This window comes from Microtus ochrogaster (assembly GCF_000317375.1).
Source record: "Microtus ochrogaster isolate Prairie Vole_2 chromosome 14 unlocalized genomic scaffold, MicOch1.0 chr14_random_2, whole genome shotgun sequence".
NCBI classification, from domain to species: domain Eukaryota; kingdom Metazoa; phylum Chordata; class Mammalia; order Rodentia; family Cricetidae; genus Microtus; species Microtus ochrogaster.
The window spans coordinates 2,952,870-2,965,442 of record NW_004949097.1 but is presented as its reverse complement, the minus strand read 5'-3'; the positions used below and the strand labels follow the sequence as shown (position 1 = coordinate 2,965,442).

At 48.6% G+C, this 12,573-nt stretch overlaps 1 protein-coding gene across 1 annotated transcript in view; it reads left to right on the top strand.

The window, feature by feature from the left end:
* Positions 1 to 6,442: 6,442 nt before the first annotated feature.
* Positions 6,443 to 12,573, top strand: part of Plbd1 (phospholipase B domain containing 1) — a 47,648-nt gene continuing 41,517 nt past the window's right edge. The window contains exon 1 of the mRNA XM_005364516.2: positions 6,443 to 6,721. Coding sequence (XP_005364573.1) covers positions 6,607 to 6,721 — 115 coding nt within the window. The 5' untranslated portion in view covers positions 6,443 to 6,606. The remainder of the gene's footprint in view (positions 6,722 to 12,573) is intronic.

Below are 12,573 nucleotides of genomic sequence, written 5' to 3'. Positions count from 1 at the left end.
ATACAGATGTCAAGACAATGGGTGCAGTTCCACGCCGGGGTGGAGTCACCCTCTCAAAGGTGTTTCAGGGTGTGGAGATATTTAGTAACAAAATGCAAGACCGGTTTTGAATTCCCAGGAGACAATACTACAACTTCCCACACTGTAACCCATGAACTTGCAGGCCTTGTAGAGCAGCCAAGAGACCCACGTGGCACCGGGGCTGTAGCGTGGCAGAGAGCAAGGCAAACACGGAGGAGGAAGGACCCACACAAGATGAACTGAGGCACAGCAGGTCAGAACATCTTTAAGTGCCGACCGCCACTATCTCAAGGTTGAGAGGAGTCTAAGGAAGGACCTAAGACCTCCACAGGATCCTTGTTGGCTATCAAGGTCTCCATGGACACACCAAAGCTGTGTGTTATTTCGGTAATGATTGGTGACAGCTCAGCCCTACACCTCACAGCCTTGTTAGCATAATCGCTATGACAGCAGGCCTGGCTCTTGTCCACGAAGTGAGCAGAAGTGATTACGGAGCAGGTAGAACTCCCCGCCACCCTTTGGCTTTTCTGTGGTTGGAAGGAAACACCCCAGCTCTTCCCCAACATCCGGCAATCACAGTCCGTTTGCAGAGTGTAATAGCAGCATCTTTTGGATGCTCCAAACAGGGCAACAGGTGAGCGATTAGTACTGAACTGACAGAGGAGCTGGAGAGACAACTCAGGGGTTAAGAGCATGTGGTAGAGACCAGAGGACCTGAGGTAGGTTCCCAACATCCACACCAGGAAGTTTCCAGGGGATTTGATGCCTCCTGCCCTCTGTGGGTACCCAAATACATACACATGAAGAAATTAACTACATTTTAAAGCTGTTAGGCATCCCTTTTGATCTGAAGCCTTGGGTATAGATTACTGAGACTCCCGGTCATTTATAAACAGTAGCAAAAAAGTGTTTGGGAACCTCTGTCTCGGGAGGGTGCTAGATCAAAACACGAAAGGACACCAGGCTCCTGAACGTCTACGTGGAGGAGAGTCACTTGCTAATGAAGGCCTCCCACACTGGATGGGTAAAATAATAAACTTTTGTTGCATTAACCCTATGGAGTTCCTTATCACAGATGGCATTACCCTAAGTGATGCCCAGAGCATGTGGGAATCTTTTCCTGAGGCCACAGGTAGTGACAGCAGATAACTCGAAATCCTGATAGTAATGAGCCAAACCACATGCTGCTGGGAGCCGCTAAGCCGAGAGAGGACTCCGTAAACAGGTACTCATGCCCAGGCAGTACAGAGCTCCCCTCTCTGTCCTGAGCTAAGACTGACCTCCAGGCAAAGGAGGACACAGACAAGGCAGAAGAGGCTAAGGACTTGGCTTCTAGTTCCCCGTCTGTGACTGTGATACAAGCCCTGACTGAAAGTCACTGAGAGAGGAGAGGGTTTGTTTGGCTTACGCTTCTAGGTCACGGTCCATCCCTGGAAGTCGAGGCAACGTCTCAAAGCAAGAATCTGGAAGCAGGAACCATGGAGGAACACTGCTTGGTAACTCACTCAGGCTCTTTCTCAGCTGGCTTCCTGACATAGCTTGGGACCACATTTCCAGGGAATTTTATCATCCACGGTGACCTGAGCCCTCCTTATCCATTAACAATCAAGACAATCCCTCAAAGACATGCTCACACAGCCAACCTGGGGAAGACAATTTGCTCAGTTAAGACTCTATTGTTAACTCTGTGTCAAGTTGAGGACAAAACCAAGTGGCATTATGTAATCACAAATTAAAAGCAGTGTTCTTCCATCAGAAGGTAAATTGTGTAGGGTTTGTGCTGGGTTTGGTCATGAACTAGGTTCCCAATAGCTCAGGCTGGCCTTTGTTGTAATAAGAGCGGCCGAGCTGCGTCCCCGGCACCCGGCCGCCCACATGGCTAGCTTATGCCCCGAAATAATTACACGGAAACTGTATTCTTTTAAACACTGCTTGGCCCATTAGTTCCAGTTTCTTATTGGCTAGCTCTTATATATCGATCTAACCCATTTCTAATAATCTATGTAGCACCACAAGGTGCGCTTACCAGGAAAGATCTTAACCTGCGTCTGTCTGGAGTGGGAGAACCATGGCGACTCACTGACTCAGCTTCTTTCTCCCAGCATTCTGTTCTGTTTACTCCTCCCACCTATGTTTTAACCTATCAGGGCCAAGCAGTTTCTTTATTGCTTAACCAATCAAATCAACAGATTGATCTATGACTCTCCCACATCAGGCCTTGACTTCATGAACCTCCAGCTTCAACCTCTTCCCTCTTCCCTCTGCTGGGGTGATGGTCCAGTTGTTTGGGGTTCCCACCCAATGGGTCAGGATCCAGAGCCCCTGTGGTACTGCTGAAGTGGCTACCGCATGCCCATTGGCCATCTCCTCGGGGCACAGTTGTTACCAGGGAAACTGGGATCCTATCCTGAGTTCTTATAGCTCTGGAAGGACTGGCAAACATGCCAGGTTCAATTCCCAGCTCCTGCATGGTGGAAGCCACAAAACAACTCCCGAGGGTTACCCTCTGACATCCACAGGCAAGTTGCAGCATAGGTGCCCGCTTCACAATGGAATAAGAAATAGATGATTTTTAAAAGTTTATTTATTTGAATTTTCACTTATTTATAAATGAATTTTTTAAAAAAAAAATCTAAAAACAAATGCAACTACTAACCCTAGACCAAAGCACACACACACACACAAAACTATAAAGCAGGCTCAGAATGAAGCTCAACTAGTTTGTTGGGTTTTGTTTTTTATTTTGCTTGGTCATTTTTTTGTAGATTTGAAAGAACACCGCAAGGGCAGCGTAGAGAGGCAAGCAAGCTATAAATCTCAGTGGCTACTAGAAGGAGGTAGAAGAGATTGACTTTTCGAATTGACGTTCAAGAAAACTGGTATGTCCAGCAGTCAAGGAACTGCATGAGAGGTGGAGGACTTCAGAGAAAGAGGGAGAAAGCCCAGAGTGTCCGGAAAGCATGGGCCAGTGCAAAAGGAAAAAAGAAAAGAGAAAAGAAGTTTTATTTTGTCTTGTTGGAATTCAGAATGGGTCAGTTGCAAGCTCTGCAGGAGCAGCAGGTGAGGGCGGCAGGTGAGGGGCTTCTGGGAAGGACAAGACAGGGGTAATTATTTCTCCCATCTCCTTAATACATCTCTAGGTAAATCAGTTTTCCAGAGGCTCAGTCTCCAGGCCAGGTGGTTGACAGGCCCAGCTACCGACAACAGGATGTGATGTTCTAATCTTTGGAGCAAAGATGAATGTCTTTGACCCAGGGCCAGAAGCAGAACTCAGAGTCCATTCTCTTGGAGAGGAGGAGGCAGCTCGCCCCAAAGGGCCTCCACTAAGACACCACTTTTTCTAAATCCTAAGGAGGGGCAGTGGTGTTGTTTTCCTTTCTAGTGTTTACAGTGGAATGGAAGACTGGGGTGAGGGTGGGGGGTCCATCTGGCAGAGAGGGGTCTTTCCAATGCTCTGGTTATTCTCCTGAAACTGTGGTGGTGCTGGGGATTGAACCCAGGTCTTCACTCACGCTAGGCAAGCACTCTAACACTGAGCCACATCCTCGTCTCCTTTTCAGGGGAACCTTTAAACAACCAGGGAGAGTTTTCAAATTCCATTTGAGTGAAACTAACAACAGTCTCCAAGGGACTGGAATTTTTCTAAGAATCGTATGCTGCAGCAAGGGAAAGATTGAAGTCTGATGCCAGCCATGTGGGTATAGCGAGGAGCATACACTTGTATCCCCGAGAGTCCACATGTTTGTGATGACATTGTGGAGCGCAATGATGGGTGGGACCACACAATGACCAGGACTGCTTGGCCTTATACACCTTTTCCCTCTATTCAAACCTAAAGCTCATGTCAGGACCCTGACGGCAGCCTTGGAGTGACCAAATCTCTTTGTTCGTCTTCCCAATGTAGCCACATAGAATGAATCTCTCTCCATTTTCTCTCTTCTTTGTCTCTCCCATTAGTGTGGTGGGGATTTGTAGGCAGAGCTTTTCGTTGGGACCGAGATCAGCTCTGTTTCACCAGCAACTTCCCAAATAACCACTCAGAGACTTATTATTAATTATAAATGTATGGCTGATAGCTCAGGCTTATTACTAATAGCTCTTACAACTGAAATGAACCCATTTCCATTCATCTATGTGCTGTCCTGTGGCTCGTGGCTTTTTACATCTTTTGAATGTTCTGTTTTCTTTCCATCTGGTTGGTGACTCCCCTCATTTTATCCTTCTCTGCCCTGAACCCTGCCTAGCTATCAGCCAATCTGGTTTTTTTGTGTTGTTGTTGTTGTTAACAATGAAAACAACATATTTTCACAAAATACAGAATGATTATTTCACAGCAGGAATGTGTGGTAGTTTGCTCCTCCACTGCTGTGATAAAATGCTGATTTATGAAGAAAAGAGTTTATTTCAGGTTTTAGTTTACCATTTAAGGAAGTCAGGGAAGGAACCTGGAGGTAAAGAACTGAATCATAGACCATAGACCATGGAGTAACCTTACTTTCTAGTTTGCTTCCGGGCTCATGTTCTGTTACCGTTCTTTTTTTTTTTTTTAAATAGGGTTTCTCTGTAGCTTTGGTGCCTGTCCTGGAACTAGCTCTGTGTAGACCAGGCTGGCCTCGAACTCATAGAGATCCACCTGCCTCTCTCTCCCGAGTGTTGGGATTAAAGGCGTGAGCCACCACTGCCTAGCCTGTTACCGTTCTTATATACCCCAGGTCTACCCTGCTCAGGGATGGTACTGACCACAGGACTGGGCCTGCTACATCAATTAGCAATCAGACAAATGTACCCACAAACATGCCTGTAGTCTAATTTGAAGGAGGCTTCCTCAATTGCTTCTCCCTAGATGTGTTAAGTTGACAATTAAGATTAGCCATCACAGGGTGTGTGGCTGAGGCTAGCCTGTTGGGGCAGTTGGATCCATGAGTTTTGCCCTATTAATTCTAGTTACAATTCTGAACCAATATCCTTGAGTCTTTTAACCTAGAAGAGTTTGCGGTCACTAGTCTCCCGGATGTTTAAAACCTCTACAATTTAAATGTGTCAAATGTACCACAACTCACATCAACAGAGGTCAGCTAGGGGTAGTATTTCATCTAGGGGAACACTGGACAGAATCTGGAGGCATTTTCAATGATCACATTTAAGGCCTCGGAATGCACAGGACACACACATACATACATGCACTCATGCACACACATACCAAGGAAATAACTGGGCCAGAATTTCAATAGTGCTGAGGTTGAGAAAGTCTAATCCACTAATTTGCTTATAGGAATAATCACTTCCTCAACTAGAATGGGATTCTGTAGAGACATCTGTCATATAGGGCCCTATCCTGGAAAACTGAAGTCAGTGAATACTCAGCTAGCAAATCATCAGGTGGGTGAGGCCAGCTCCCCTTAGGCATCTTCTCTGAACAGGCAGCTCCTTGGATTAGGAGGGTCAGTAAGGTCACGGAGGCTGGGACGTGGAGGCGTGCCTGGAATATTTGGAATGACACAACTTCACTGGGCAGGCAACACAGGACCCAAAGGTTCAGTCTGCCTTTATTTTAATTTTCTGTACAGTGCCTACAGTGCCCTCAGCTTTTCCCTCCATTGAATGAATATCACCAAACACAACTGTGATTTGTATTTCATACTTTATATGTGTCATTTCTATTACAAGTGATTTCTTCCGCCGCTAGCAAAGGTATTCCTTATCAAGATTATTCCTTTAGTATTTATCTATTTATCTGATGTTTTGTTTGGTTTGTTTTGTTTTTCCTTTTGGGTGATCTGAGACTTTTAACAATCCTCCCGCTTTTGCGATGCTGGGATTACAAACCTGGCTTTTTATTTTTTAACTGTCTTAACTGGGTCCAGGACCAAAACCTGCGCTTGGTCAGCATGAAGTCTGTTGCCTACTTCACAATGTCACCTAGGGCACCCTGGACCAACTCACAATGTTGCTTTCAGTGAGCCCTGCCCAGAACTGGGGTCTCGACAGAGGATCAGGGGTAGATGCGCTTAGAGCTCACTGTGAATCAGTTCCGGCCAATGAAGCCAAAGCCCGGAGGTGTGGAACTCCTGAGGTTAGACAGGCTGGCGCTAGAGGCCCTGGTTCCTGACTGATGAGAACCCCCAGAGAAGACAGAAAGCCAAAGAATCCGATCTGCGTGTAGGCAGAGGCATGAGACCCAAAGCTGCCTGGGGTACCTCATCTCCTACCACAGGGGCCAAGGCTGCCTTGAACTGATTTCTTAGCCCTGAGTTCCAGCCTGCAGGAGGCGGCCAGAAGCCACGCAGCCCCTGAACTTCCCAAAAGCGCTGCTTTCTGGGCCCGGCCCACAGGTGACTAGAGGGTCAGACCAGACGGAAAGGATCCGCCTCTCCCAGCCTGGGGCTCAGAAGGGCGAAGGTTGGTTCCCAAGGCCACGTGAAGCGCCCAAACCGGCAAAACTAATGCCAGAAGAAAGTTAAGATCGCCCAGGCCTCTGCAACGAAACGTCCCTCTGTCGCCCCCAAGTGCGGCTCTTGCAACAGCTGTCACCGCCGGCGCCAGTGGGACCTAATCCAGCCCGGCAGAGGTCACAGCGGAGGAGCGATGTCCCACCGCAGTTCTGGCAGGAGCCTCGGGCCGCCAGCACCGCAGCTGCTGCTGCTGCCCTTGCTGCTGCAGCTTCCCTGGGCAGCCGCCGTGCGCCAACATAAGCCACCAGGTGAGCAAAACTAGGGGCCGCGGATTGGGGGCGCCGCCCCGTAACCCCAGGGTGCCGCCCCGTACCCCCCCAGCGCGCGCCCGCGGCTGGCCAGAGTCCCAGCAAGTTTGCACCCAGGGGCGTCTTGGGTCGCACTTCTTGGTGGGCAGCCTGGCGAGTTGCGCTCCAGCCCTGCTGTAGATCAGCCAGTGGTGGCTTTTAAGGAGGGAACTAGGGGTCTGCCAACTTAAAAAAGTTTTGGCCTGAGTTTTTGGCACAGCCAGAGCAGATCCAAAGGGCTCCAGTCAAAAAGGCATCTAAGTGTGTTTACCCAGATCGAACGAAGGTGTGATTTGAGGCCGGCCTGTGTTCTGCTTCTAAAGGCAGGCAAGCGACTTCGGCTTAAGAGAATTGATCGCAAACTGGTAATACGTGACAGGGACAAAACAGAAAAGAGTGATGCTCTTTCCTCCAAGTGGCCTCGTAGACCAAAAGAGGGCAAAAAAAATCTTCGTTCTACAGCCCAAAGAGCCGGGATGGGACTAGGAGGAAGTCGGGAATTTGCACAAAGATAAGACAGCTGGGTTGCCAGAGGGCCGTGATGTAACCTCTTCCTGTCAGTAAAGCAGGTCTCAACAGGCGGCCTTCCAATCTTATCCTTCCATTTGCAAGAAGACCAGAAAGAATTGTGGGTTGTGCAGACTTGGGAGACTCCAAAATCCAAATTTGGAGAAGATGAATTCAATTTCAAAATCTTCTCCATACTGACCTTGCCCAAGGACAAGCTGGGACTTGGGCAGGGTCCCCTTCCCAAAGTGGCTCAGATTCTTGTTACCAGCCGTCAACACGGACCCGCACCTTGGAGATTTTGAGGCGTTTGCTTTCAAAACCGACTCCAGCCGTTCTGGTCCCGCATCTTTCCAGTAAGCGCCAGTCTGTGGCATCAGAAGACAGCGGTCCAGAAGCACCTGGCGTCTCCCCTGAGTTAGCTGCACATTGTTTCTTCTCCCAGACCACCACATACACACACACAGACACACACAGACACACACACACAGACACACACACTTTTAGTCTTGAGAAATGGTCCTCACTGCAGACAGCAGTCCTGAAAGGCCCCTCCACGTGGGTTTGAGGACAGTTAAGGATGTTTGCAGTGCTATTTGAGATGAATGTGATTTCCTTTGTTCCTCTCTATGGATCTGTTCATCTCAATGTTGATTCTGTACTGGAGACTTCCTCGACCTGCGGGCACACTACCTAAAATCTGAGTTGTAAAAAACCAGGGACTTGCCTCTCTCCCTGTGCTCCCTGAAGTACCTAGCTCAGCTCTGTGAGCTCAGTCAGCTTTTATCCTAACGTTTCATGGGGAGAGGTGAACAAATATGTACTCACCCCAGACAAGGCACCCCCTGAGCCATCCTGCTGGCCCACTTCTTATTTTTGAATTTGGATTTCTTTTTATTCTAGAAATTGGCGAATTTATTTTGCAGTCACCTCTTCATGTTGTTTTAGTTACAGCACACAGGTGACAGTGTGACCTGTCTTTGAAGACTGAAAAGCCCATAATTATTTTTAAGAACATCCTTGTCTGGTTTCACTGTGTATGTGTGTTCAGTACTGGGGATTGAACCCTGGTCCCCAGGCATGTTCAAACATTACCCTCTGTGATGGAGCAACCCCACCTCAACTCGTGCCATTCGAGAATAATCCTCCAGGCCAAGTCGGGTGGTCACTAGAGAGAGATGGGGCAACCTCTCTGAGACTTAGAATATAGCATAACCCTTCTTAAAACTGCTTCCCCACCCGACTGTCAGCCTCACAGGGCAAGACTCCAGAAGCCAGTATTTGCAGCATAGCAGATGTGATCAGATCTCTGGGAGCCAGTTCACCCTGATACACACCCAAGTCTGTTCCCAGACTCTTCATTAAGTATTCATTGGAGATATAACTGTCGGGCTGACTGGATGCTCCTGCAGCCTGCTTCAGGCATATTCTTCCTGCCACCAAGACACACGGTAGACATTATTGAGTTCGATGTCTGGGGGCCTGGCTCCTCTCCCCTCAGTAGAACCTGGAATCAGCTGGTAGCGTTTGTCTGATTGAGCCATCTGACCAAAATGGTGGGTATCTGCCTGGCCACATATCCAAGCCTTACCAATGTACTCCTACTACCCTGGATGTCATTTTAGTCTCCTTGAGGTGTCATGGCCGACCACTGGGTGAGTCCGACCTCAACGGCAATATTAACTCTGAATTCACTAAAGTGGGTCTCATGGTTGCTCCATGGATTTATTTTTAACACAGAAGTTCTTTATTACCTTTTATTCTTTTAAAGACAGAATATCACTGTGTAGCCCTGGCTAGCCTAGAACTCATTGTGTAGACCAGGCTGACCCAGAACTCAGAGAGATTCACCTGCCTCTGCCTCCCAAGTACTGGACTTAAAGTCATGAGCCAGCACACTGGCATGGCCTTGTTGCCCTAAACGCTGTTTCAATCACTTCTGTGTGCTGCTTTAGCTCGAAAGGGTGGCTAGTGAGTTACTGCTTTTTTGTACTAGGGCAAAAGAGGAACTTACCAAATATTGTTAAAAAAGAGATAGAGGTAGTGAAATTATGGGGAAATGTTTGTGCAAAACAAAACTTGTAACTCTGTGTCTGCGCTGCTGCAGATGCCACGGGACATGTGTCAGTCTTCCTGGGGGAAGTTGCGGAAGTCTTTTGATTGAGATTTGAAAAGAGAATAAATAAATCCCCGAGAGAGACTGTCCTGCCGTGAAAGGCCTCCGTCAGCCTGGCAGGTGCTGCCGTAGGCTCAGCATGAAGGGCTGACCAGCGACCTAAGCATTAGTTTCTTTAAGATGCCCTATAAACTCAGGTGACCAACATCCTAATTCATAATTTGAAATCGTGAATCAATATCCAGAGACCAGTGAGATTGCGCAACCAGGAAGGCTCACTGGGCACAAGGCTGACCTGAGTTTGATCCCTGGGACTTGCATAGGGTGGAGGGAGGGAGGTACCTGGCTCCACTCTCCACAGAGCTGTCCTCTGGCCTCTGCTAGGTGCTGGGACACACACAGTCACATACATCAGTGTGCTGTGAATTCCATGTGTGTGTGTTCCCATGTGTGCCCTCCCAGTTTGGGATTGAGGTGACCGTGTAATCAAGAAAGAATTGTGGTAGGCCCGAGGGAGTGGATGTGTTGGCAGATGAGACTCACCTCCCATTCCCAAGGAGGTCGTGATGGAGATTATTGGACCAAACACCACAAATATCTCTCATTAATGAGGGCTCTTAATGAGCCGTGACTCAGAGCGCCAGATCTGCCAGGCATGGTGACACACACCTTACTCCAGAACTCGGAAGGCAGAGGAAAGGTGATCCCTTAAACTGAGGCCCGCCTGGGCTACACAGCAAATCCCAGGCCAGCCAGGGCTGTGACACTTTCCCCAAAAGAGAGAGAGTGGAGAGTGTAGGTAGGGCTGGGGGGAGGGGCGCGCCAAATCAGAATGAGGCCAAGTGGATGTTCAAGGGGGTAAAAACAAGGGACCATTTTGGGGCCTGAGAAAACTCCAGTTATTCCTGCATTCTTGTTTTGTTGTTCCCTAACTCCACCAGCCACTGGCACCAGCTTCACACAAGCCTGCCCTCCTGTGCCCCACAGTGTCTGGCTTTCCATGGCAGAGCATCTCAGGCTGCAGACTGCAGGGAGACCCTCACAAGCCTGCGCGAGAGCGCTTTAACCTAGGCAGGGCATCTTATGGCTATGTTGGAGAGGAGAAGGCAAAGAAATGTGCTCTTTTCTCTGTGTCTACATCTCTGTTGAGATTTCCTGCCTGGCTTCCCTCTGCTAAGCCACTGGCTGAAACAGCTTTATTCATTAGCCGATAGGAGCAACACATATAGAGAAGGCCTTCCCACATCACTTTTCCGTCCACATTTGGTTTGTTTGTTTATTTGTTTGTATGGGGACGGCATCTCACTATGGAGCTCAGGGTCCCCTGTCTCAGCATCCCAAGTGTTGGGGTTCCAGGAGTGAGCCACCATGACCTGCTGTTCCCCTCCCATCCTTAGGATGGGGTACCACACACTACCTCAGCAGGGCCCGGGAAGATCAGTCAGTCCACAGTTGGGCAGACTCATTGGCTTCCCCCATTTCTCCTGCTCTTCACTGTATTCCCAGGAGGAATTTACCCAAACAACCTTCCTCTGAGCCTACACCAAGCTGAACACATACCATTTTCTTGCCTGGACACTGCAAAACTCACAGAGCAGTTACTTCATCAGTAACTCTGATGAAGACTCAAAGCGAATCTAGAAGCCAGAGAGCAGTTTCTTGGGGGCCCTTGTAGGAGGAGGAGGCCCGAAGACTCAGCACACAAGCGAGGCGCACGAGGTAGAGGAAGACAGACTGAAGCACTTCAGTGAGTCTCCACCCTACCCGAACAATATAAACCTCAACCTTGGGCCTCTTACGTTTGCAAACATAATTACAAGAGAGATATTAGGCCAGCCTCTCTGAAGGAACTGATGTTTGAACAAACTTGCTTTTCCTTGGAAGAACGAGCACAGAGCTGAGAACTGTACTGTATAGCTTGGAAGGAGGAGGCCAAAGGCTCAAGAGTTCAAGGTCTTAGAGGGAGTTGGAAGGCAGCCTGGGCTACATGAGACCGCCTCAAAACACATAACTAGGGCTGGTGACAGGTGGCACAGCTCAGTAGTTGAGCGCACTAGCTCCTGCAAAGGACTAGGGTTTGATCCCCAGCACCCACGTGGAGGTTCATTGCAGTCCTTAGCTGCAGTTGCAGGGACCCTAACTCCTTCTTTTGACCTCCAAACGTACCAGGCACTCACAGGCACCAGACATGCACTCATAAAAGAAATCTAAAAAAAAAAACCCACCAATGAGAATCCCCAAAGAAACGTCATTTTGTGGGGAGTAGCAGCCCTTGGCAGAGGTGGGCAGATACGCTCTTCGCCTTCAAAGGGCTGCTGCTGAAAACGAGGTTAGGGTTAGGAGGACGCACATCTCCTCCCACCAGTCCACCTTCTCCAGCATCTGCCCCTGCGTAGATATGCTCTTCAACATGGATGATGAGTTAGCATGCTAAGGGGGTTGGAAAAAGATAGTCGAGATGCTAGAAAACAAGAAGGAATTGGTAGACATCATGGAACAGTGAAGTTGTTAGGGGCGGATCAAAACCCTCAGGCTTAGGGTTTTAATTAATCCCAAAGACACGTCCTGTGGGTAGTAAACTGGTTTTGGTGACATCTTCTTAAGGATGGGGTGGAGCTGTCTTCATGCGGAGGTTTGTTGGTGTCAGAGAAGCTGGCTTTTGTGGTCAGGGATGCAGGCTCCAGCAAGAGTGAACTGAGCCCTCAAATGCTTCTCTTGCCTGCGGCAGCCTCAACACACAAAGAAGGGTTTGGGAGAAAGTTGCATTGACTTGAGCTTAGAAGACAGAGCAGGAAGAGAAGAGGCCTGTGGGCTCACTTGCCTTCCCCCTTTCTCTCATGGTTCCCCTTTGGTGATTTCTCCCAGCCTCAGTTTTTTGTGGTAAAGTCAGGCCTGGTTCCTCATTCCAGGGGTGGGGTAGTGGTGGTGGTGGTGGTGGTGTGTGTGTTTATCGGAGAGGGAGAGACTCAGGAAAGGGATCAGCTATAGCTTCTGGAGTCAGGAAGAAACTTGGAGAACAGACTTTTTATATTTGGGAAGGAAATTTTAAGATGTGCACAGCTGTCGATTATGGCTGCTCAGTTTCTTTCTTTTTTTTTTTTTTTTTTTGGTTTTTTCAAGACAGGGTTTCTCTGTGGTTTTGGAGCCTGTCCTGGAACTAGCTCTGTAGACCAGGCTGGTCTCGAACTCA